We start from the raw sequence: 27,203 nt of genomic DNA, 5'->3' as shown, positions 1-27,203 counted from the left end.
ACCATTAGAGAAATGCAAATCAAAGCTACAATGTGTTATCACCTCACACCGGTCAGAATGGGCATCATCACAAAATCTACAAACAATAAATGCTGGAGAGGGTGTGGAGAAAAGGGCACACTCATGCACTGTTGGTGGGAATGTAAATTGATACAGCCACTCTGGAAAACAGTATGGAGGTTCCTAAAAAACTAAAAATAGAACTACCATACGACCCAGCAATCCCATACTGGGCATATACCCTGAGAAAAGCATAATTCAAAAAGAGTCATGTACCACAATGTTCATTGCAGCTCTATTTACAATAGGCAGGACATGGAAGCAACCTAAGTGTCCATTGACAGATGAATGGATAAAGAAGATGTGGCACATACATACAATGGAATATTACTCAGCCTTAAAAAGAAACAAAATTGAGTTATTGGTAGTGAGGTGGATGGACCTAGAGTCAGTCATACAGAGTGAAGTAAATCAGAAAGAGAAAAACATATACCATTTCCTAACACATACATATGGAATCTAAAAAAAAAAAAAAAAGGTCATGAAGAACCTATGGGCAGGACGGGAATAAAGACGCAGACCTACTAGAGAACGTACTTGAGGACATGGGGATGGGGAAGGGTAAGCTGGGACGAAGTGAGAGAGTGGCACTGACATATATACAGTACCAAATGCAAAATAGATAGCTAGTGGGAAGCAGCCGCATAGCATAGGGAGATTAGCGTGGTGCTTTGTGACCACCTAGAGGGGCGGGATAGGGAGGGTGGGAGGGAGATGCAAGAGGGAGGGGATATGGGGATATATGTATACTTATAGCTGATTCACTTTGTGATACAGCAGAAACTAACACACCATTGTAAAGCAATTATACTCCAATAAAGTTATTAAATTTAATTAAGCCCATTATATCTGAAATTTTTCCACTTGTTGGTCTTGATAGTTTCCCTTGATGAAATGTAGGAAAATAAGTACCAATATTTGTGGTTAAGAAGGTTGATTTTTCACAGATTTAGTCTATTTTTGAACCATGAGATTATATAGTTTGCTCTGTCTGGTCCTTAAAATAACCCTATAAATTAGGCAGGGGATGCACTCATATCCAGTTCACAGATGAGAAAATTGATCAGGGATTCTGTGGCTTTCCTAAGGCTAAAAAGTTAACAAGTGACAAGGGTGATATTTTTATTCCAAACTTTTCCTTTTCCTACTGGTCAACCCTGCAATAGAACTTCGTACATAAGATCCTGAAGCTATGTCTTCCTTACTTTGTATAGTGGACCTGAAAGTGCAGGCAATTTTAGGAAATGTCAAAACATGTAGTAGAGACTTTGGCCTTGAGCCAAAGCAGAGAGTAAGTATCAGAACCTTTTCATGTCAACCCAACCAAACCTGAAATACCACATTTCTCCTGGTTCTGATTACTCAACACTCTGGAACCACTTACAATAAAGCTATAAAAGAACTGCAGTAGATAATTAAAGAAAGATGAACAGTGAAACTGAAACAATTCCAGTGAATATATACCCTCGAAGATGCCAAGAGAACTTCTCCATCTCCCTGGGATCCCCTCCCTAAACTTGTGGGAGAGTAGCAGACACCAGATGCATTTTTGCCTGAAGAAAAACACATAGCACGTAGCCCACTACTGGGCCAGCAGGCGTGGGGAAAGCATCAGAGCCAATTTCCCCTTCACTCAGCAGCTGTCATGCCAGCCAAGCTGGCTTCCCCGGGCCTTTTTAAGGAAGCATGTCTGGCATAAAACCATCACTCCTACTGACTATAAATTGTCTTAGACATCTCTATCGCCCCACATCTGTGCAAATCTGTGCAACCCAAAATTTGTGATCTACCTTTGATATCATTCTACCACCATGGAAAAATAGAAATGCCATATTAGCTTCCAACAGAAGCAGTAAATGTTGCTTTATAGAAGGAAATGATTGTTTTCTAAGAATGCTAACTCCAAAACTTAGTGTGAGTCTCCAAATAACCCTATAGTTCCTTAAAATAATAAGATTTAATAACAGAATTTAATGGACATTTTTGTTTAACAGTTACAAGTACACTCCTCAAACAACCATGTATGGACAGTTTAGTAGAAAGCTTAGAGAAAGTATCCTGTAATGCAGGGATTCCCAACTTCAGTGCTGTTGACATTACAGGTTTGATCATTTTTCGTTGTGAGGAGTGTCCTCTGCCTTGTAGGTTGTTTAGCGGCATTCCTGGTCTCTACTGACTAGATGTCAGGAGTACACCCCCAATTTTGACATTTAAAAATGTCTCCTGACCTTGCCAAACATCCCCTGGGAACAAAATTGTCCCTGACTGAGGACCATTGGTGTAATGGAAAGATAATGGGTCATGTTACTCTCAGCTCCACCTCTTAATAGCTGTGTGCTCTTGAACATGTTACCTAACTTCTCTGAGTCTCAAATTCCTCCTCTGTAAAAATGAGGATGTAATACCTACCTCGTGTGATTGTTATGAGATTTAGTGATGCTTTATACGTAAAGTACCTAGTATCTAGCCGGACACATAAGAGGGAATCAAAGACATATGCATATGTGTATATGTGTATATACATATATATACACAATTTATAATAAATATATCTGGGCTGGACAAATGCCTATTATAAATCTATGTTGGCAATGAGGTGATATGCTTAGGGTAATAGTCTTCAGATCTTTAAACATATAGCTAATAGAAACAATGCTTAAAGCAGACAATACTTTCTTGATGGTTAAGTGTTTTCTCTTACAAAGTGATACTGCATTTACCACCTTTCCACACCTAGAGGTATATGACCAGTGGGGACTAAAATGAGTTGAGAATTGATCGGTTTTACTTGCACATAAGGAAATTTTAGATAAATTATTATTAAATTTGTAAACTTGGAATCATACTTGTGTTTGTTTCAACTGACAGCAGGCACCAGGAATCTCACTACCATGGATTAAATATTACCTTTTTGAAATCTGGAATGTCTTTTTTTTTTCAGATTATCAAGTAGGCACCAATGTCTATGCTATTTATAACAGCAAAATCCTACTTTTTTCTCACTAATAATTCATATTCTTTTAGGTATATGAATATTAAAAATGGTAGAGATATTCTTAAAAATCTGATGTAACCAATTTATGCTTACTAAATCTTACCAAACATGAGGCCAAGCAACAAAGTGTTTTAGAAGGAAAGTTTCTAAATTTCCACATGGCCATTAGTTTCCCAAATGGAGAATGGCTCTTTCTACTCACCCACCCACCCAGCCTCCCCACACCCTCTTACTTTTCTTCTTCAGGACGTTCCTTTATCCAGCTGTTATCCTGTAAGAAAGTCCTTCTTTTGTTCACCTCGTGAAAACCCTGTTGCTTCAGTGTAGTCCCCTGGGCGGTACTCTTCATATCTATCAACAGAAAAGTGAAACAGCAAGAGATGTGGTTGCATGGAGTTGAGTGTGTGTTTATTAACTTGGAAATCTTGAGAGGAGCATCTGATTGGACAGCATCAATCTTCTAGGCTGGCAAATCCAGTACTGTTTCAAAGTAGGATGCACCGGCAAGAAAGAACAAATCCCACACCCCATCATCAAAGATAACTTATAAAACTGCTCAGGTGCCAACTGAAACTGCTCGTGCACATCATGAAGCCCTGCCCCACACCTGGGAATGTAGAACCACAGGCCTGGGAAAAACCAATACCGGGTTTAGTGGGTTGGCCATTTGGCTCAAAAAGAAATGTGCCTCAGAAGGACACACGAGACTGTTTTAGAAGTACCTAGTGAACAACAGTCAGTAAGTCCTGGTGCTTCTGAATATAAATAACTTAATTCTTTGATCTCACTGGGAGCCAGAAGCACAGAAGGTCACACACACTTGATTTTTAAAAGAAATCTTTGAATTGTAATTAGATGAGTAAAATCTACAGCACTCTTACTTTTTTCTTAAGCCTAACTTTGGCCATGTTAATTAAATTAGACTGTTGCTTCTAAGAATTTCATAGCTACATGAAAAAAAATAAGACCTGTGAGTTGTTTTTCCCAGATTTTTAAGTTCTCTGAGTAAGGGAAACATCATCTACATTACCATTTCCTGTGGGAGATGTTTTTCTCAAGGTAAGATCGGACATGCTGCCTTCCAGTAAGGATCTAAAAGAAAAATGTGGATGGGGAAAACACAGTAATGACTCGACAAAGAATCAACAAGGGACTCATTCATTGCTAATGAGACACATTTTTCAATGACATTGGCGGCCACATAATCTGGTATAATGAATACATGATATAAAGTGACCCCTAAGAACCTGAGAGTTCATCTATTCCAATGCATTTATTTTACAGATGAGGAAACTGAAGCCAGGAGTATTTAGTGTCCCCTGTGTTATAGGACAAGCAATTGGTTGAATCAGGTCATCAATTAACTCATTTATTCAGTGAAAAAAATATGCACTGAGTGCTTGACACTGAGCCAGGAGCTGGAGACAAAAAAAGATAAGACGAGTATCGGGTCAGGTCAACAGGGAGACAGAGACATGGAGTTTACAGCACAATATGCAGAAGGGCTTATCAGCTCCTTCTTTGGGGAAGCCAAAGTGAACCCAGGCAACTGATATGTGTTTAGAAGGGAAGCAGCCAGAGCATGGAAATCACAGATCTTGGGAAGCACTGGTGGTTTTAGGTAATCCCTGTGTGGGAAAGCCCTAAGATTCTCAGCTGTGACGAACTGCTACTGCCAAGCTGCTAAGGGACTGAGGTGATTCTCAGTCCCAGTCTTCCTGGGATGATGGTGCATTCAGGGCTGCATTATGACATTGAGTCTTAGGCACTTTTGCTGTCAATGGCCACTTCCTTCACACACAAGCACGTGCACACACATGCATACACATACAAAATTAAAAATTATATTTTATGACTGTGTTAGTATAACGATGAATAACAATCCAGGCTGGCTTTGTTAATACATATTCATTATTGTTATAGTATTCGTTTTTTTCTTCTGCTGTTAAAAGGAATTAAAATTAGGACCCTTTTGTGGGCCCCTAAAAGTATTGTGGGTCCTAGGTGTGGCCTTTTCTGTTTAACAGATAAGTCAGCCCTGAGTTTCCCTGAATGTGGGACTTTCAGTTTTTAAACTGGAAAAGTCCTGGGCAAACAGGACTGGGCTGGTCACCCTAGGTGGAGCATTATGTTGTTTGCAGATTTCACCCCACCAGACAGTGTACGGAATGTTGGAGGGGCCCTCCATCTCAAGTCAGAAGCAAGCCCTTGGTCCAGCTTTATGACATCAAAGTTCTGTGATTGAACCACTTAATCTCTCTGTAAAATGGGCTAATGAAACCTGCCATCTACTTCATAAGGTTGTGATGATCAAATGAATAATGTACACAAAAATCACTTTGTTAAACTATAAATGCTGTTGAGACTTACAGCTGTATCATCAGACAGCAGTTTATAGGTATAACGTGGAGATTCTAAAGCCCCCATCTCCCACCCTCTGGTCCAAAAGTGTCTCCTACAGTAACTTGCCATAGGACTTGAAGTGGTAAAGATGCATTCCTCTGGATCAAGGCGTGGTTTCCCTAGGATCTTCATTTAGAATATCAATGCTCCTAGAGTCGGTGAGAAGTGGCAGCTGCTGGTGACTTTACCAGCCTGGTGCTCGGCACTATGGGCTCACGGCTGCACCTCATCTGGGGAATTGCCCTTACTTGGTGGGGCTGCCAGTTACACACCCTCCTCATCCACTAAACCTGCAGCCAGCGAGTGAGTGACCTGGAACGTAGAGCCAGTTCTGCAGGTGACTGGTGCTTCAGCACTCACCATGGCAGAAGCTAGGCTAGCAGGGGGCGCATCGTTGCTCAGCTCCTTCCCCTCCTCCCCTCCCTGCTTCCCTTTCTCCTTTCTTCTGAGTGAATACCCTTCATACGTCACAGGCACCCAAAGTCCTCCCAGGCACTGCTTCTAGGGGACCCAGCCTAAGACTAACAACCAGCCTAAGACCAGCCGCTCTTCGCTTCACTGAGTCTGAAGTTCTTAGTGAAATTAGAAAGACCTGCATGTAAAGTGTGCTATTTACTGACTGTGTCACCTTGGGGATGCTACAGTTCAGCTCCCTTATCTGTAAAATGAGGTGAATTGGGACTGTTTTGAGGGTCAAGTTCGATGACATATGTAAAGTGTCTGATTATTGCCCAACACAGAGTAAGTGCTCAATAATTCTTAACTTCATGCTTCTATCACCTTGGAAAGAGTTAAGTGTAAAGATGAGGTGTGGTCAGGTGTGGGGAGGAGATGGAACAGCCTTGCATTTGCGCCCTGGGCACGCAGGGAGTGTGGGGTAGCCACTGTCTCACTGTATTTGGAGGTCCCTAAAACTTTGGCAAAAATGGGAGGAAAAGAGGCATGCAAACTTCTGAACTACTTGTTCATTTCACCTCAGTCTGGCCTTGATTCTCTGGGTTCTTGGCTGACCTACTTCCTGTTTCTAAATGGACTCTGATAAACTCTTTTCCTGAACTGGTGAAGACCTGGAAGGTTCGTAGCTGATTTAACTGGGATTCTGAGGTGGGCAGAATGCTGAGTGTATATCTGGTGATACACTTGCAGAGATTGCAAACTCAGTCGTGAAACACAGGGAAGGGTCAATGGAGAAAAGTCATTTTGCAATTATCTGCTTATTTGTCTCTCACAAAAGACCGAGTGTCCTGTGAGCCAGACCTAAGACTGTCCCTTCTCTATTTCCAGTGTGTGGGACAGAGTAGATGCTCCCTAGGTGCTTACTATGTGCCGAATTAGGTCCCTCTCAAAATTCCTAACACCTCAGTACCTCAGAATGTGACTATAGTTGGAGGCAAGGCTTTTAAAGAAGTGATTAAGTTAAAATGAGGCCATTAGGGTGAGGTCTAATCCAATCTGTCCCATGACCTTATAAGAAGAGGAATTTGGACACACAGAGACACCAGGGATATGTCTGCATAGAGGAAAGGACATGAGAGGACGCAGAGAGAAAGAAGGTAGCCATCTGCTAACTGAGGAGAGAGGCCTCAGGAGAAAACAAAACTCATGACACCTTGATCTTAGACTTCCAGCCTCCAGACCTATGAGACAACAAATTTCTGTTATTGAAGTCAATCAGCCCGTGGTCCTTTGCTTTGGCAGCCCTAGCAAACTAATAGAGTGCTTATGGGAAAAGTGGTTTAAACATTTCTAAAATAGTTAAGTCATTCAAAGAGCTTTGTGTTACCCTGTCTCTGACCTGTGCCCTTTGTGTCTTTAATTGCCCTACTGCCCGGGGCAATTGCCAATAGCCGTAGTACCTGCTCCCAACAGGATACCTCACAGGCATTATCTCATCCTCACATAAACTCTGCACAGCAGCTATTACCTCCATCTCCCAGATAAGACACCTGACTGAAGCTCAGGGAGAGGATGTAACCTGCCAAAGTGGCAACAAGCAGAATCTGGCTTCTAAACCAAAGCCAACTCGTTCCTCAACAACCAGCAGTAATGTTTGTCATGAGTCACTGTAAGACGGGACCGGTAACCTGGCATTAGAGTGAAAGAGGGAAGGTACACAGCAGGGTCTGCCTGACTCGACATCTCTGGAAGTCCCATGAGCTCTGTCCCCACTGCCTGGCAGCAGGAGAACCAGGACAACTTCTCAAGGAGTCATTGAAGCAGACAAACCCTCACAGAGCAGCCTTCTCTGTGTATTTCCTGATATTGCCTTGCTTATAAATGTATGTCCATACAAAAAGGGATACACGAACGGTCATAGCAGCGTTATTCAAAATAGCCAAAAAGTGGAAACAACCCAAATGTCCATCAGTGGATGAATGGACACACAACACGTGGCAGATCCATACAATGGAATATTACTTGGCAATAAATAAGAATGAAGCATTGATACATATTACAACATGGATGAAGCTTGAAACATGCTAAGTGAAAGAAGCCAGACATAAAAGATGACATATTTAGGATTCTATATGGACGCTGTCTTTTAGATTTTCCTTGGTATCCTCAATACTCCTCCCAAGCCAGGCTTCTGCTGCCCCTTTAGGCTCTGTTGGGTAAGGAGGAGAGCTCAGACAATAATAACTCCTTAGATGATTTTATAGTAAGTATAATACATCTCATTTCATTTCCAAGGCTATGTTCTAAGAGTATAATCCCTACTTAGCAGAGACATGGCTCGAGAAGCAGCTGAGTGGGAAAGTTGGTACTCCACCTGAGGCTTTCTAGCTCAAGGCTCATCGTCTTTTCCTCCTGCCAGGGACTCCCAGATTGATAGCACTTCCTGCAGTTGTAGAGAGAAAAGCAGGTATCTCTTCTTTACCTTATAATTTGGGCTGGCTCTAATCAGATCCAGCACCCTGCTAAAGGGTCCGATATTTTCATGCCTTTGGTAGCCGGGTATTCTCCAGAAGGAGTCATAAGATAAGACATCCAAACAAGCTCAGGGCCCTTACCGCTTTCTCCCCGCCAATACCTAGCCTCAGGTATCCTATAAACACCTCACTGGCTCCACTCCAGTGTCTCTGGGATACTTTCTAGGGATAGTTGCCAGTGAACTCACTTGCTTTCTCTGGGACACCCAAGCTTTATCTTGTTGCCTCTTTCATGAAAGTCCCTGGGAAGAACCAGGTTTTTTGTGCTTCACCCTTTCCACCTCTGAAAGTAGGCTGCCAGGCAGAAGGTAAGAGCAGCCATCTTTGGACCATGAACTAACCTTGGGACTAAAGTCACACACTAAGAATGGCAAAGCAGGAAGTTAGAAGGAGCCTGGTTCCTCGTGGAGCTGCCAAATAGCCCCAAATAGCTGCCAAAAAGTTGAGATGATCTATCTCTTAACTTTTGGCAAGAGGAAAATAAACCTAGTTTCTTCATGAGATTACTCTTTCATATTTTTGTTACTCAAGCTTAATACTCTTCCTACCTGTTACAAGATCATCGTGGAGCAAACAGAAGGTCTAAAAGCCCATGGTGGTCTACAAAATATAAGATACTAGTGACTTTTTTATTAGTAAAACACTATTTCTTGCAACATGCCTGTGTGTTCAATGTTCCTATCAAGAAGGATCATGTGTTTAGTTCCTACTATTGCTTCACATCATGCCACAAGCTTAGTGCTCATTAGCTTATTTAATCCTTCCAGGTGAGTATTATTATCTCTAATTATAGGAACTCAAAACTCAGGTTAAATAACCCGGCTAAGGTCACACAGGGAGTGACAGTCAGGAACTGCAATTAGGTCTATATGACGGCAATGCCAGGGTCTTTTCAGCAAACGATACTACATGTTGGTCAAAGTACCATGTGATATAGCCAACTCCAGACATGCAGGGAAAAGCCCGGGAGTTCCGAGAGATGGAAGATAATGGGAGAGGAGCTTGAAGGAGAAGAAGAAGTAATAAACAGCTGCTCCATCACCCCTGGGCAGCTCAGCCTCGAGCCTCACCCCTCCCGTGGCCACACTGAAGCCATGAGTGGCCTGGCACTACTCCTACCGGACTCCTTCTCTGGATCTATCTCCCTACTAGATGGCTTGATAATGTTTTATACTCTTTCCTAGCTCCATGCTGTACACTGGCACAAGGTAAATGAGACAGCAAAATATAATGTATTCTATTTTCAAATTATAATAGTTTAATAAGTATGCAGGAGTTTTTTTTTTTTTAATGAAAATGACTAATAGTGTGGGAAAATAAAATTTTTTCACCAAATCTACAGGTTTCACTTCCATCTCCTGCACAACCTCCCTCAGCACACCTGCTCCTTTTTTTTTCTTAGGACCCATTGGCCATGTCACCCTAACCATCTCCATATGTCAGCCCATTTGGTGGTCCCAGAACCATTTCCAGAAACTCCAATCTAAAACATTTAAGGTGCAAGCCCCACTCTCATCAACCTCTAATTCCACCGAAATTTTACTGCAATGGAACACTTGCCATCCTGACCAGAATATAAACCAACTTTTTTTATATATGGATATTTTCTATACTGTTAATAAAAATGGATCAACAATATATGTCCCTGTGAATAATGCTCTTGTTAACAAATACCCTTCTGTAGAGTGGATTAGAGATTAGAAACCTTTCAAATTGGTAATGTCACAAAATACATGCAGCAAAATCTCAGTTTTATATTATTTTTTAAAGAAATTACTTATTTCAGGGACTGAGGTTATCCTCAGTTTCATATCTACTCAACACCCAAATAATGACACTTTAATAGCTTCAGTTCAGCCAATTAGATTTATTTCTAAGTGCTGTCCTTCAGTTTCCTTCCAATCAAGTTTTAAACTTCTCACGAGAAAGATGAAACTCTCATCTCGGCTCCTCAAAATGCTGTTACTGGTACATATACCAAATAATGGCAGACACAAGCAACTATATTTTTTTCCAGCAATTGTATTTTAAATGTATAATACTGTAGGGAAAGATGTATAAAAAGATGTGTCCCTATTATGCTGGGAACTACAAAACCTTTCCTTTTTAAAGCACCAAATTCATAAGTTGAAAACTCTGATGTGAAATCATGATGTCAGAAGTCAGTATGGAAACAGGAAAAAAAAAAACCTTTTCAACTTCTGGCCCCTCTTTCATTTCCTCTTTGTGGCCAAACACTAGAAAGTGCTAGTGTTTACCCAATGCCTACAGCCTCTGCCCAAAGACATGTCTTTAGGTTTTAGATGAAATTACTCTCCTTAAATTCTGAATCACAAAACCAGTCAAGTTTCATGGTTTTCTTTGGATGCATTTGAAACTATCAAACATCTCCTATTTCTTAAATGTATCCCTGTTCAGATCCTCTTCATCTCCCTCTGTCCTTCTCAATTTCTATTTTGAATAATAGCACTTCCCCAAGAGCATTTAGGTCCACTAGGTAATCTGCTCCCCTAGCCAGTCAGCCCCAGCTCTTCCTGTCCCAACTCCAAGACCACCTTCCAACTAAGCTACAGTCTTCCCCATCTTTTGGGTCCTCTTGACAAAAAGATTTTGTGGACCTTGTTTATCTATTTTATTTTTTACAAGGTCCTATGTTTAGCACATGGAACTATATTCAATATGTTGTAATAAATCATAATGGAAAAGAATATGAAAAAGAATATGTATATATATGTGTGTGTGTGTGTGTGTGTGTGTATAACTGAATCACTTTGCTGTATACCAGAAACTAACACATCATTGTAACTCAACTATACTTCAATAAAAATTTTAAAAAAAAAAGGTCTTTGTGGATCTCTCTTCCCCTTCCCACCCAAGGACAAAATGCCTCTCGACTTACCTAATAAGTGCTACATTATTACCACTCACTGCTAACTCTCCTTAAGAAAGATTGTGTGAGCAAAGAAACTGGAATGAGGTGGTGCAGAGATGAAAGAGAATAGGAAGAGTAAGACAGAAGAGAAAAAAATGCAGAGCAGAAAATAGGATAACAAAATAGAGGATGAGAGAAAAAAAGAGAAAAAACCAGCGAAAAGAATTCACTGCTGGTATTTGGTCGTGTGATAGTGTTAGCCATATTGAGCTTAGATTTTACATGTATTATCACATTTAAGACCCACATAATGCCTTAAGGCTGATACTATGATTATCCTCCTTCTATACCTAAGTGAAACTTTATAATGAATGATTTCAATGAAGTCAGAGTCCTTTTTCAGAAGGTAGGGCAGGAGTTGGAAATGTGGACAGTGGGTAAAATTAGTTCTTTCTGGAAAGAGGTTTTAGGATGAGTAGTTTGCCTAAGGCTACACAGCCAGTGCACAGTTGGGAGTCCAGCCCAAATCGACCTGACATCAAAGTTCCTGCCCCAGAAGCCCAGGAAACAAAAAGGGTTCAACAGGTAGAAAGTTACCAGGTTAAAAGAAAGGGTGAGAAGAATGACATTTCCTTTGCAGTAGAAATCTGTGATGGACCTCAATCAAGAGTGAGATTTGGAGCAGACTTTCTCAGATCATTTTACCAGAGTATCATGAGATCAGCACAGAGTGATAGTTGGATACTTTAATGGCTCCAAAATCTCCCAGTTAATTTATCAAGCTTCTAATAGACTTATCTAAATTGATATCTTTATGGAAAAGACCAAATATGAATAGTTACCTAAGAGAAACCTCTACAGTGATAGAAAGTATAAAAAAGCAAACATAGAATAAGGAAATAAATACAGCAAAAATGTCTAGAATGACATATGTAGCTTGGTGGTATTCACTTTCGTATATGAAAGCGTCTTCATGGCTCGATAATACCTACTAGTACTTGTTTCCCAGAAATCACTGGTAACAGGGGAAAAATCCTAGAAACTGAAAATGGACAAATGCTATTAAACCATTTTCAACAGAAGAATAAGAGAGGCTCTATAATCACAAGTCAATAAACAGCAGCATTATCTTCTGTAAGGTAAATACAACAAACCACCAAACAATTATCACCTAAAAGAACATGAAATATTATGTAAGGATAAAATAAACAGGGCTTCACAAAGTGTAAACATTAACAAATGCATTTAAATTAATGGACTATTTTCAGCCTTCACACACAGTGTATAAGGAAATCCAATAATTATTGGGCTGGAAAAGACTCACCTATCCTGCTGTGATGGTTAGAAATTTGTTATTTCTTTAGTCACACAGCCTCCCAGTCTCCATTTAGCATTAGAAAACTTGCTTACTGATGGTGAAACAGTTTATAATGTAGCACAAATAAAATCTTGTAGCCAGACAGTTGTCTATATGCTATGAATTTTGAGTCCAATAACCATCGATCATAAAATGTTCTTACTGTTTGTTCTCGGTTTTAGCATGAGCCCTCACTTGCCCTTGTTTCCACCACAAATCTTTTCTGCAGAATGATAGATAATGTCAAGTTTTAGCATGAAGAGTCGTACTCTCTGGGACAATGATCAATTTCATTTTATTAAAGACACTGGTCTAATATTCATTAATAAAAATGCTATGTAATAAAAATTATCTATTGCTTGAACCTCTCATGGACTATTTTTAGTTCTAGCTGAAAACATTTGTTAAATGAGTAGAAGTCCAAATTTTGACCACGACTTATGAACCAAAACTCTGTTACCTTAAGTTCTTTATCATATTCGCTGCAGCTCATGTCATGTCACTCTTTATCCCAATTTTACACAGTAAAATCTTTCTCCTTATATTATGAAAGTGGAATCATTTTGGCTCAAATGCATAGTTTTATAATTTTATTGGTTATTTTATTTCTTATTTCGTGAATTATCCATTGATTAATATTATGGATTTCTTATTGTTTTCTTACTTTATATATCAGAAATATTTATTTTTACTTTCCCAGTTTTCACTTAGCGTCTGACTCTGATTTTTTTTTGATCAGCAGCTTCCAATTTTGTAATTCTCTTTCTTTCCCCTTATTAATTCTTTCACTCGTTAGAAATCCATGTAGACCATCCATGAAACTTCTTTCTGACCTCAAAATCCAAGCAATCACCAAGTCCTACAACTCTGCTCCTACATCACTCTTTTTTTTTTTTTCAACAGTTAGAGATGCTACATTGCACTCCTTCCGGGTTACTTTTTTATTTATTTATTTATTTATTTATTTATTTATTTATTTATGGCTGTGTTGGGTCTTCGTTTCTGTGCGAGGGCTTTCTCTAGTTGCGGCAAGTGGGGACCACTCTTCATCGCAGTGCACGGGCCTCTCACTATCGCGGCCTCTCTTGTTGCGGAGCTCAGGCTCCAGAAGCGCAGGCTCAGTAATTGTAGCTCACGGGCCCAGTTGCTCCGCGGCATGTGGGATCCTCCCAGACCAGGGCTCGAACCCGTGTCCCCTGCATCGGCAGGCAGACTCCCAACCACTGCGCCACCAGGGAAACCCCCTACATCACTCTTGATTGTCTTTCTGTCCATATTCAAACTACCAATTCAAGCTGCCATAATCTGCTTACTATTTTAACAGCTTCCTACCTATATTCCCAAGCTCTAGACTTACTCTCCTAATCCATTCTCACGAGTGCCAAAGTAGTCACCACCTTGCTTAAAACTCTTCAATGGCCCTTCATTTCTGTCAGGATAAAATCCAAATTGTTATCAAAACTTACAAGTCCATACCCGTCTGCCTCCTTTCTCCCAACTCCCCATGCCTCACTCAAACTCTAGCTTCAGCTAGACTAAGTCATTCCAATTCCTGAGGGCTCCATCCTTTTCATCACCTTTAGGCTGTTGCTCACTCTGCGCTTTATGCCTAAAGCATTCTTCTTTCTGAGCCTCCTCTCACCCTTACTCTCCCTTCAGGAAAAACTTACATGCATTTTTCAGGTCACTCATTACATATCCTCCTGGATGCATTCAGTGATACCATCACAACCTGTCTTCACCTCCACCTCCCCAGGCTGAGCCCTATGAAGTGTTCAGATAGCAAAGAGTACCTCTCCATAACAACTGTACAATACAAACTGCCTTTTGTGTGGCTGAAGTTTTTCTCCATCCCCAACACACACACACAGACACAGACACATTGTAAATCTTGAGGGTTGTAACCAAGACCGTCTTCTCTACAGTTGTATTTCCAAATATTATTATTATATCTACCACATAATAAGCTCTAGAGGAACATTTGTTGGACAAATGAGATTAATAAATATTTACATGTTTTCTTCTAAGTTTAAAAAATGTATTTTATTGTTACATGGAAACTCTAATCCATATGGATTTACTTTAGTAATGGTGGAATCCCTTTCCCATTGATATATGATTTTTCCTTTGTCACATAAAGAAATCTTATATATTCTAGAATGTGCTTCATGGCTGTCTCTTCTGTTCCATAGATCTGCCTTTAGTTTCTTGCACTAGAAACAAACTATTTTAGTTATTGTCTTTTTCTAATACATTTTAATATCTAATGAAAGCACCCTTCATTAATTTCTCTTGTAGAAATTCTATCAGCTATTCTAACTTACTCATTTCTTTAAGATAAACTTTAAAATTATTTTCTCTGGTTTCAAAACAAATATTCTATTAGAACTTTTGATTGGAATTGCATGAATACTATAAAATAGTTTGGGAAGAGCTGACATGGATGATATTCAATCTGTCCATCTAGGAATAGTACTCAAAGAAGATTTTACTCAAGAAAGTCTTTAGGTCTTACAGTAAACATCTGTGATTTTCTTAATCTAGGTCCCACATTTTTCTTATGGAAATTTTTTTCTTGATGTTGTACATCTCTTTGCACTATTGTAAAAGAAATGGTAATATATGTCATATTATGTTATATATATATATGTATAATTCAGTAGGAATCCTAAATTTTCTTTTTATTTGCTGGTTCTGTGAGATAAGTATGATCATACAAGTGACATTTGGTCAAATTGGGGGTCATAATTATATCCAAGTCTATCTGGATTCCAGCCTCCTATGGTTTTTTCTGTATGGATTCCTTTCAAATATTTACCTAATGACAAAAAGGAGCACACTGGGAAGGAGGGCAGAGGAGGGTAGGCTGTAGGGGGGCAGTTTTCTCTGAAATATTTAAAATTAACTCTCAATGTAGAGGTACCATGCATATCCTGTGGCTTCTGAGTGTTCTCTGGAATACTGCCACAGTCTCCTGGGATGTGTGTATTTTAGTTAAAAAAGCATGGTCTATATAGCTCATTACTTTCTCCCAGAAGGTTCCATACAAAGGAAACAATCACATTTTAGGTCAGGGAAACTTGGGTCTAGAAACACAGAATGAATTATTTAGATGCTTAGAGCTCTCAAGTATACAATTACAATGAGTATTCAGAACTAGAAGTAAGCCACGTGTTGTTTAATGGATACCTATAAAAAGCACTCTTCCAATTAATAATCACAATAAAAGGATGCTTCATATCCTTAAAAAATTTAGCAACATAAAATGCAAATCTAATAAATTTAGCTGTCATTTGACAAAGCATGCATTTGAGGAAGGGCCTTTCCCAAATTCACAATCACATGGATTTTTGCAATGGTAAACTAGAAACCCTTAAGAAATATATTTGATAAAGACTTTTGATTAAAAAGTAAAGTTCAAGCAACTGCAGACAAATATCCAGTAATTAATACATAAAACCCTTATTTCAAAGTTCTCAGCAAGAGAAAAGGAAACATGATCAACAAATAGCCTAGGAACAGGATAATGTCAGAAGACAAACTGTGTGGGACCAACAAAGCTTTCCCCTGGACCACTGGCTGGCCAAGGATTCTATCACATCACTCTTAAAGAATGCTTAGAGTTAACGCCCGAATCATAGGGACACTATCAGTTAAATCATGTTTGCTTAAGTTGACTGCTTAGTGAATTATATGCAGCTCATTCCACAGTCTGAGTTTCGTTGTTCAAAACATCTCCTCTTTGCTTTGTTTGCAAAGTCTCCAGGAAAATGAATCTCTCAGCTGTTTCAGTCAAGATTCCAGTGGTTAGAGGAGACAGCCGGTAAGCAGCCTCTATGGATTGGTAGCCAAGGTGAGGCTGTTTCCAATTGAATGTCTCACACCCTACAATCTACAACCTACACACACACCACCTCGCCTTCCTACAAAGGGGCTGACTGCTCCTGAGGTTAAAAACTAGGAATATAATAAATAACAAGACTGACTCCACAAACCACAAATTTAAAATGTATCTCTTCACATCATAGTCATTCTATACGCACTGTAATAACATTCTCAAGTATTACTGGATAAGGAAATTCTTATTTCCGGATCATTTCTAGTTCTTTTGTAAAGCCAGAGGGAACCTCATTTATTGCTACCACATATTTTATGTGAAAGAAATTTGAAGAATCATTGAGAAAATTCAGTAAGACCAAAATCAGGTGATCTGGCTCCTCATCTGGTTCTAACTATCATCCTGGCAAGTTGCTTAACATGTATACATTTTGTTGTCCTCACCTAGAAAATTAGTGAGTTAGACTACATAAGTCTACGCTCCATTCCAATTGAAAATTTAGGTCAGTTGAATCTAAGATTTACATGAAGCTAAAAGTTTAATAAAAATCCTGGCCTTTTATCTGCATTCTCTGTCTACCTGACATTTAGAATCAAGCAAATGTTTTACTAAAAATTTTACTGATGTAATATCACAGTTTTCTCAAATTGATTTTCCTAATACTTTAATTCTGGAATACAGCAAATATCAGAAAGACCATTTCTGCATTATAAACTGTGGAAGAGAAAACTGGTTTTAAATTTGATCACATTTTACGACATGTAAAATAATAATCCACAAATGGTATAATTTAGCTTTCTGATTACTATAAATGTTTGAAAGCCAAATTATTATAAAATTCCTCAGTAACCTTTGGGAACTGAGCTCTAAAAGCCTCCGAGACAGCACATGACCTGCTCAGCAATGGGAAGCAATGAAAGCTCTAGAATTGAAAGCAGAGCCAGGTACACTGTGGGAAGCGCCTTTCTGGAGGACAGAGAGCGCTGGTTGCAAGTGTGAGTAGCTCCTGGGTTTGATTCCCACAGCTCTGCATCTCAGATGCAAATGGTAGAGAAAAAACACAGGTCAGACAAGTCAGCTTAGCTATTAATCATAAAGGAAAGCCTGGTTAAAATAACTTTTCTGTTCTTATCAAAGGGCTTCCAAAACTGGCTTTTCAGGACTAGGATATGAATAGAGGTTGAAAATTGCCCCTATGTACATTAATCAATATGTAGGTTAGAACTCAGGATATAATATAGCAAAGTTGGCCAAATGCACACGAATCCCTGTGGGAAACTGCGCACGCTCAGTTAGCCCTGCCCTGCTTTATTCCTTGGTATATTCACTCAAGAAATGTGATTTTCTTATTTGGGGAAGATAGGGTGGGGGACTGGGCATCTCTGTCTCACAGCTCAGTGACTTGCAATGCTTGCAGCAGTCAAGAAAAACAAAGACTTCTTATCTATAAAAGAGTAGAGTTCACCATTTCAGTAAAAGCATCATCTGTGAAGACAGGGAGCTCCTTTTAAAAAATGTTTTTATAGTCACTTGAGAAAGTAGACCAGTGAGTGCTGGTCTCTCAACTTAAAGAATTTGCTATCCTTATGTGTGACCAGATTCACCAGCTGACAGCTCCTACGTGGAAACTCAAATAGGCTTTCATTTCTCTGCTGCCTGGAAAAGGGTAAAATTGCGGAGAATTTAAAAGCAATGCCATCTAAAATCACAACAAAGAGCAGCAGAACTGTCAACAAGTAGAACAGCCCGTTGGAAGCTGTTAAAATTTCACTGGGAAAAAGACAAAGTTAAGAGAGTAAGTTCTAATTTTAATCACTTGCAAAGAAAACAGGGAAAGTTATGCAATAAAGCAGAGATATTTACATTTGCAAATATAATTCAACCTACCTTTCTTGAGCGGATAAACCGGGACTTCTTGTCTAAACAGCCTGCAGTGATTCCCCAGGTGGATCCAGCTGAAACTAATGGGTACCTGGAGTTTACTGAGTGCAGTTTCCACCTCCACCTGCCTGTGTTAATGAACAGATCAGAGGCTTCTCCCTCAGTGGCTGAGTCACACAGGGAGGAGATGGGTGGTGTGAAAGAGGGTGTCACCTTGTACAAGTACCAATTCAATTGAAACAGCTCACTCATGGACCTGCTGTCTTTGGTGAATTCTTCGTGTAATTTATGGCCTTGGTAGACCAAAAATATGTACTCCTGTTATCACCTTTTTAACTGACATCAACAATACCCACAACTCTATCCCTCACGAGGTGCCACAGTATCCAATCTATTTTGGATTCTCTTTTAAAAAACAAAACACAGGGCTTCCCTGGTGGCGCAGTGGTTGAGAATCTGCCTGCCAATGCAGGGCACACGGGTTCGAGCCCTGGTCTGGGAAGATCCCACATGCCACGGAGCAACTGGGCCCGTGAGCCACAATTACTGAGCCTGCGCGTCTGGAGCCTGTGCTCCGCAACGGGAGAGGCCGCGACAGTGAGAGGGCCGCGCACCGCGATGAAGAGCGGCCCCCGCTTGCCGCAACTAGAGAAAGCCCTCGCACAGAAACGAAGACCCAACACAGCCAAAAATAAATAAATAAATAAGTAAATAAATAAGTAAATAAAAAATAAAAATAAAGGAATTCCTTTTAAAAAAAAAACAAAACACAAAACTTAAAGTAGGAGGAATCTCTATCTGGCCCATGGTACCTGGAAGGCTGGGGCCCAGATACACACACAGGAAATGTACTGCTGGTAGGAATCAAGATCCTTAGGAGAGAAAAGTCCTTTGGAGCCCTGAGATCAGGAAATATGAAAGGAATCTATTACACAAATTCTACACATGGAATTTTGGTAAAACTATCAAAGGAAAAGTACATCCTGAAATATAAGAATTTTGAGCTTTTTGTGATTTCATCACCTATAAAAATGTGAAAAGGATGCTGGAAACTTCTTTCACATCTGAGGGCAGCAGTAGACTCCAGTGTCAACACCTGCTTCTGGTGAGGAAGGAACAGTGTAGAAGAGCCACGCTACGTGCAGGTTCCTATTACAGGTTCTGAAATGTACCTTCCGTGGCAGCCAGGGAGGCTTTAAAGAAGCTTAGCGAATCTGGAACATTGCTGAGAGGAGTGAGTCATTAGAATTTCCTGGGTCATCTTTATTCATCTGTTACACCAATAATTAACCAAATCCTCCCCATTTCAAGACAGCTTCTGAAAAACCACAGTCCAGCTGAGCTACAGTCACAGAAGGGACCATAAGAAGACGTAGAAACATTCAGATTAGAAGGTTCAGGCAACTGCAGGACGCAGTCATGGACTGGGACATCCCTTTCTTAATGTGCCCTTATTCTGGGCTGAGGAATTTGAAAATCTAAAATGGAAAATGTTCTCTAAAAGTAGTATACATATATATATATATATATATATATATATATATATATATGTTTATTCAGTGCTTTCATAGAATTATATGTGTGCGAGATATTTTAGAAATACGTTTTAAATTTCTGTGATGCCCATAAATGTTGGTTGGACTGAGGTTGGATATTAATATTACAGATGAGAAAGTTGAAAAACCAAGATGTGACTTGTCTCATCTCAAAAAAATAAGTAAATTAGAAGTATTATATTCAGGATCATTCAGCATTCATTTAGCTGAATGAAGGGCTAAAACAGTTTCAGAGCTAGCTTGTAGGGACAAGTAGTAACTTATATTAAACTTATATTATAGAATGCTTAGATGTATGTTTTCATCCTTCATAAAATATAGAACCAGAAAATAATTTTCTGCTTCGCAATGAAGAAAAATATACTGCCCAAAATACATTTAAACCTTTTGAGCTTCCAAACAATTATTTCTGCGTGGAATTGAGGGTTTCTTTTATTTTATATACTGGAACCCATACCACTAAGCCACGTCAGTGTCTTTCCATTTGGAACTAAATCTTTGATTCAGAAAAGGGCTAATTCTAAACACTTGGGCAAAATTCAGACTTCCTCATTGCTGAACAGACATTCAGCCCAAAGACTGCTGAAAATTAAGAATCTCAAAGTTCAAAGAGGTCAGTCAAGAATGTGCACGGGGGTGGAGGTGGCCAAATAGGTTTGGCCTTAGTTTCACTCAGGCCTTGAGCTGGGGAGCCTTGAGCATGCTTAGAATAATTTGGCTTTACCACGCCTATTTCACTGTGAGTGGCGGAGTTCTTGAGGTCTCTCTAGAATGTAAGCTCCTAGGCTGTGATGGCAAATGTTTTATCGTGGGTGCCAATGCGACTGCTTGACACTGGCTGCCTGGGGGGATATGATGAGGTTTGTAAGGCAACTTTGAACTTGCACAGGAGAGAGCCACGATTGATTAGCAATGTCTGCCACAGGTCTCAGATGGGGGGAGGGTTTGCTGAACCTATCTCCCAAAACAGCACAGTGCTTTTTCTCTGTGTTATATCCAATGAAACAACCAGCCAGAAACGAGCACTTATCACCACATAATAATGAAAATAGCAAATACTTATATAGCACTGTTCATGTGCCAGGCATTGTTCTAAGAACTTGTCATACATTCATTTAAGAATTGCTATTAAAAGACTGTCACTTCCTGTTATACAGTCGGAATGTTTGTGTCCCCTCAAGACTGTTATGTGAAATCCTAACCTGCAAAGAAAAATGATGGTGTTGGGAAGTGGGGCCTTTGGGAAGTGCTTAGGTCATGAGTGTGGAGCCTTCATAAATGGGATTATTGTTCTTATAAAAGAGACCCACCCCCCAGAGCTTTCTAGCTCCTTCCACCACGTAAGGACACAGTGAGAAGACGCAGGCTATGAACCAGGAAGAGGAGCCTCACCCAACCATGCTGGCAGCCTAATCTCAGACTTCCCAGCCTCCAGAACTGGGAGAATCAAATTCCTGTTGTTTATAAACTGCCCAGTCTGTGTAATTTTATTATAGCAGCCTAAACAGACTAAGATACCTCCTCATCCCAGAGAGATTCAAAAAGTGACGCTGAAAATGCAAAAAAATACAAACAGGACAAATCAGCATCTCAAAGCTCTCTAATCTGTCATGCAGGGACTTTGAGAGGTTGAAAGATAGAGGGCTCCCCACTTTCCTCCCAGATGGAGAAAATAAATGTTATGTACATGTTGAAACAAAAGCGGTAACAGTAGAGTGATAATTACAGAGCCAATTTCTCTTTGGCTGGGAGTAGACAGATGCCAGAATTAATGAATTACTGCCTTAGTGCCAGTGCTGCAAGAGCGGGTACATTGCTTAATATGCACTGATGGTGCCAGCATGATGCAGACCCACAGAGAGCCCAGGAGAGACCCCACGGGAGCCTGTGTTCCATCATCTCTGCAGATCCACTATTCACTATAGGCAATCACTTCATCCTCAGGTCCACGTCTTTCTTGCTGCAGGGAGATGGATGGGATCAGCCTCTTTACCACCTGGACAGGTCACAGTGAAGAGATCAGGACTCCATACCTGCACTCTATAGACAACGTCATGAGGCACCAGGAGGGCTCAGCCCTGAGTTCCTGAGGCTTTCTGACTCTTCTTCATGCTCCAACAGGCAACTACCCTTGCCCAGAGAAACCAGAAGAGATTAGGCAAGGCTGATGATGATTATAATGATGATGATAAAAGCAACAACGACAGTAGTTTAAGTGTGGGCCAGTCATTGCTTAGTGCTTTACGTATGTTATTTCATTTAATCCTCACAAAAACCTTACACTATAGGAACCATAGAAACTGCTGTTAGGTCATGATAGAGAGCAGAAAACAGAAGCCCAAGATCACACAGTTGGGAATTAGACATGTCCAGAATTCCAATATAGGCAGGCTGACTGCAGAGCCCACATTCTTGAATATGAAGGTCCACTGTCTCTCCAAAGTGCCAGAAAGGAGATGGGCACTTTACCCAAGAGACCATGGCTGGATTACAGGGTGAGCTAAATTTACGGCAGGTCTGAGCCCTGAATAACAGGTGACAGAAAAGTACAATGGCTTTTAGCAGGAAATGTGTATATATACGCATGTATGTAGGCGCTTGTATCACTCATAGCATCAAAAAGAATAAACCACAGCCCACATGTGTTAGATCAAAATATCAGACAGGAGAATGGCCAGCAGTTGCTACAGAATCTAGGTCCTTTAATGATGGTGTAAATCTAACTCACCAGTTGTCTTTTCTTTTTTCCTTTCAAATAGACTACTTTTAGAGCAGTTTTAGGGTCACAGCAAAATGGAGAGCAAGGTACAGGAAAATACCATATACCCCCTTCCCCCAGATACATAGCTTCCCCTGTTTATCAACATCCCTCACCAGTGTGGTACCTTTTTTACAATCGAGGAACCTACACTGACACATCATCATCACTCAAAGTCTGTAATTTACATTAGCACATCACTCTTGGTGCTGAACATTTTATGGGTTTTGATGAATGTATAATGACATGTAGCCACCATTATTATCATACAGAATAGTTTCACTGCCCTAAAAATCCTCTGTTCTCGACCTAATCATCCCTCCTTCCCCACAACCCCTGGAAACCACTGACGCTTTTACCGTCTACGTCAGTGGTCCCCAGTCTTTTTGGCACCAGGGACCGGTTTGGTGGAAGACAATTTTTCCACGGACCGGGACGGGGGCGGGGGGGTGGCTCAGGCAGTAACGCCAGCGATGGGGGAGGGGCAGAGGAAGCTTTGCTCGCTCACCTGCCGCCTGCCTCCTGATGTGCAGCCAGGTTCCTAATGGGCCGCGGAGCCATGCTGAGTTCCTATAGGTAGAGCTCTTGCACCAGGCCATCCTGTGGCTTCCGGTGAGCCAGACGAGGACAGTTTTGCACAGACACCTACCCCATCTCAATCAGCTGTGACCAAAGCAATATCACTGCACGGAACAAGGCACTGCTCCCCTAGGCCTTGTAACTACTCGGAAGTGGGCTACAGGCGGAGCACGCAGCAAGTCAGAACTTTCTCCCCAGTAAAGATACATCATCCCTTAACATTATTCTTCAGAACAGATGCAATCATGTCACTCTCCAGCTTCAAACCCATCATAAGTTCCCCATGTCCCATCATTTGAATTAGTACCTTAGATTCATATAAGACGGTGTTGTCCAATGCAGCAGCCGCTAGCCATGTGTGGTTATTTAAATTTAAATTAATCAAATTAAATAAAATTTAAAATTAGGTTCTTCAGTTGCACTAGACACATTTGAAGTACCATATTGGCCTGGGCAGATAGCACAAGCAGAAAGTTGGTCTAGATGCCTTTTTTAAGTGACTTCCTCTCCCAACACTTGCCCCCATGCACCCTAAGCTCTAACCTCATCAAAATCCTTGCTTTGCCCAAACATACTGTATATTTCAGGCCTTTAACATTTGTCCTAATTCCATTCCTGTGACCAGAAATATCCTTGCTTCTTGTGTATCTGGTAATGTTTATTCACCTTTAAAGGCCCAGCAAATACCTAACCTGCTCTGTGAAGATTTTCCTACCACCCCACTCCCTAAACACAGGCAGGCTCCCTCTTTCCTCTCTGCTGCAAGGGAACTCTGTATATGCCTTCATTACAGTACTTAAACACATTATATGATAAACTACGTGTACCCGGCATACCACATACACCCCTAGGAGACCTCAGTAGCAGAGGCAGTACGGCTAGTGCTTAAGAGCACAGTCTCAGGTGTCAGACAGACTCTGCCAGCAACTACTTGTGTAACCTGGTGCGAGTCATTTAGCTCCTCTTGTCTCAGTTTCCTCATTTGTGCAGTGTTCAGTGTAGCATTCCGTAATTCCCTTCTCTTAGATGACAACTTGCTCTTGTATTTGATTGGCTTGGCATTTCTCTCTTTTTGTCCTCATTTTTCTTCTCTTTCCTCAGTATCCCATATCCATCATGGCAGAGTTTCATTTCTTTTTTGAAATCTATTTTATCTTTCCTCTAATAATTTACTATTGTATTAGTTTCCTATTGCTGCTATAACAAATTACCACAAATTTAGTGGCTTAAAAACAACATAATTTATTACTTTCCAGTTCTGGAGATCAGAAGTCTAAAGTCAGTGTGTTAGCAGGGTTGGTTCCTTTTGGAGTATAAAAGGGAAGAATCCATGTCCACCTTTTTCAGATTCTAGAGGCTGCCTGCACCCCTTGGTTCACGACTCCTTCCTTGCATCATTCTAACCTCTTGCTCTGTCATTCCATCTCCTATGTCTGACTCTGATCCTCTGTCTCTGTTTCATAAGGACCCATGATTACATTGATCCCACCCAGATAATCTAGGATAATCTCCCCATCTCAAGACCCTTAATTTAATCATATCGGCAAAGTTCCTTTTGCCATGCAAGGTAACATATTCACCGGCTCCGGGGATTAGAACGTGGATGCCTTTGCAGGAACATCATTCAGTCTACCACAACTATCATATTTTTGCACTTTCTCAAGGTTCTCTATAATTTCATATATTTTTACAATTTTAAAAAACTAAAAATTTTATTCAGCAAACAAAAGTTCAAATGCATACAGTTATTTGATTTAGTAGATAAATACCCAAAAATCTATACTCTTAAAAATTGGTGATATCTTTAGGATTGCATCAAAAATTTTATATTTAAAAATTTTGTAAACAAACACCAGAAACACATGCAATTTTTTAAACAGTCATTTTCTACGTTCCACTCATGAGTAACATAAACAATGTTAACTTAGGCATGTTTTCAAATAATCACTAGATGCTTGAGTGTTGGCTGCAATGATCATGTGAAATCTGTTCCCAGCTGAATCTTTGAGAAAAACATGTGTAAGCTGTATATATTACCTATGCAAACACACATACATACCTCCATATATTCATATTTACACACATATGATTCATATATTATAGTTGTACATGTAGCTCATATATATTAGATTTATAAATGTACAGCACTTATATATTAGGTTTATGCATATTTACACACACACACATACACGTCAATAACTCTACCTGTGTTTGTCTTTCCTACTAGAATGAAGGATCTTGAGGGTAGGAGCCCAAGCTTATTTATCTTTGAATCCTTAGTGTCCACAGTGAGCCTGACCTAGACAGTTCTTAGCGATTGTTTCTTAATTGAATATATTTGCATTGCCATGTGACACATGGGAAAATGGAATAGAAGCTGCCTGAGAAAAAAATGAAATCCCCAGACCCTCTTTTCTCCTGGGTCTTCCTTCTCAGTAACTCAGCCTTCAATAGACTAGACTAGAGAAATGTGGTTCAAAGTGTTTTCGTCAGTCATGCTTATGTTTCTGTTGCTATTTTCCTCTTACACATTCTGATTGACTGAGTCTCTCAAACCACCTGGTTTTCCCAAATTGTGTCTTTGTTCCCTCCCTACACACAATATCTGAAAGACCCCCACTTACCATACTTCAGCCTCTCCTACTCACGTCCTCCTCCTCTCCTTCCTCCTCACAATTCAGCTTTAAATTATCTCCCACTTCCTTGACTGTACATAACCAAAGGATAAATCCTGCAGAAAAGAGCAGAGAATCCTAGAAAAAATTTAATTTCCAAATATTTTTGTAAACTAGTGGGTTATCTATCACTGAAACAAAATTTTTGATAGTGTAAAATGATGTCTCTAGAAAACAGTGATTCTCAAATATTTTGGAATTGGTGCTTCTTATTGCTTTGATTTTACAGTACCCCCTGCCAAGACCCCATTCTTCTCCTAACCCCAAGTCATTTAAATTAAAAGTTATTAAAAATAGTTGGTCTCAATAATTTGGGAATGTGTGTGTGTGTGTGAGGGAGAGGGAGAGAGAAAACTTGAGGTTTTAGGTGATTGAGAATACTATGAGGTAATTTGCTTTTTTTTTTTTAGTTTGAAAAAGTCTATTTACTGAGGAATTTTTTTTTTAATTTGAACAATTCATAGATGTGAAAATCCTTATAGTTTTCAAGGCACTTTGTAGTTTACAAAACACTTTCATATCCATTATCTCAACCAATCATCTTTGCAACCCTGTACATAAGTTGGAACTCTGATTTTATGCCTTCTCCATCATCCTCCCCATATTACTCACTATATGTCCTTACACACCAAACATACTGGACTTCTCCCCATTCTCAGATCATGATTTATACTTGGACTCTTTCTTGTTCCATACCTTTGCTCAAGCTGTTCCCTCTGATTGGAATGCCCTCTTTTTCCTAGTCCCCCAAATCTACTTTTAAAAGTCCTATTCATTCATCAAGGCCTAACTTGAGCCCTTTCTCTTCCAAAATCCTCCCCAGTTCCTTTTAGCAAATGTCTACAGAGGACAACAGTAGCTTTTACCTGTTTAGTATCCTTTCTTTCTTCTTATGGTATCAATAAACTTTGCCAAATGGTTTTAGTGGGAAAGTAAAATGCAATGCCCACTTTTCCCTCTCTATGCCCTCCCAAGCTCTATATCACCACTACACACAAGCACCAAAGTTAGACATGTGATCCAAGCCAAGCAAAAAGGCTCTCTGCTGAGAATGCAAATTTGAGTCATAGGGCAGAAGGCTGTTCAGTTGTGAGCTCTTGAGTCTTCAGTTATTCCAGAAGCAGAATCTTAAAGATATTCTATTTCTGTCTTTCCAAGACCTTGTCATTATCAACTCTTCCTTCCATTCTGAGAACCATCCAGTTTCCCTCAATAAATTTTCCATCTTATTGATTCAAGTTTCTGTTGTAAGCAAACAAGGAAATGGAACTGTTATAGTTTCTCAAATATTTCCAGAGT

The 27,203-nt window shown here is 40.0% G+C and overlaps 1 protein-coding gene across 1 annotated transcript in view; it reads right to left on the bottom strand.

The window, feature by feature from the left end:
• Positions 1-27,203, bottom strand: part of SCEL (sciellin) — a 189,926-nt gene that overhangs the window by 125,051 nt on the left and 37,672 nt on the right. The window contains exons 2-3 of the mRNA XM_082365780.1: positions 4,086-4,147; positions 3,289-3,406 (exon numbers count right to left, since the gene is read on the bottom strand). Coding sequence (XP_082221906.1) covers positions 3,289-3,406; positions 4,086-4,147 — 180 coding nt within the window. The remainder of the gene's footprint in view (positions 1-3,288; positions 3,407-4,085; positions 4,148-27,203) is intronic.

Source organism: Balaenoptera borealis, assembly GCF_965194805.1.
Source record: "Balaenoptera borealis genome assembly, chromosome: 18".
NCBI lineage: Eukaryota > Metazoa > Chordata > Mammalia > Artiodactyla > Balaenopteridae > Balaenoptera > Balaenoptera borealis.
The sequence above is the reverse complement of the archived record's forward strand: the minus strand, read 5'-3'. Positions and strand labels throughout refer to the sequence as shown.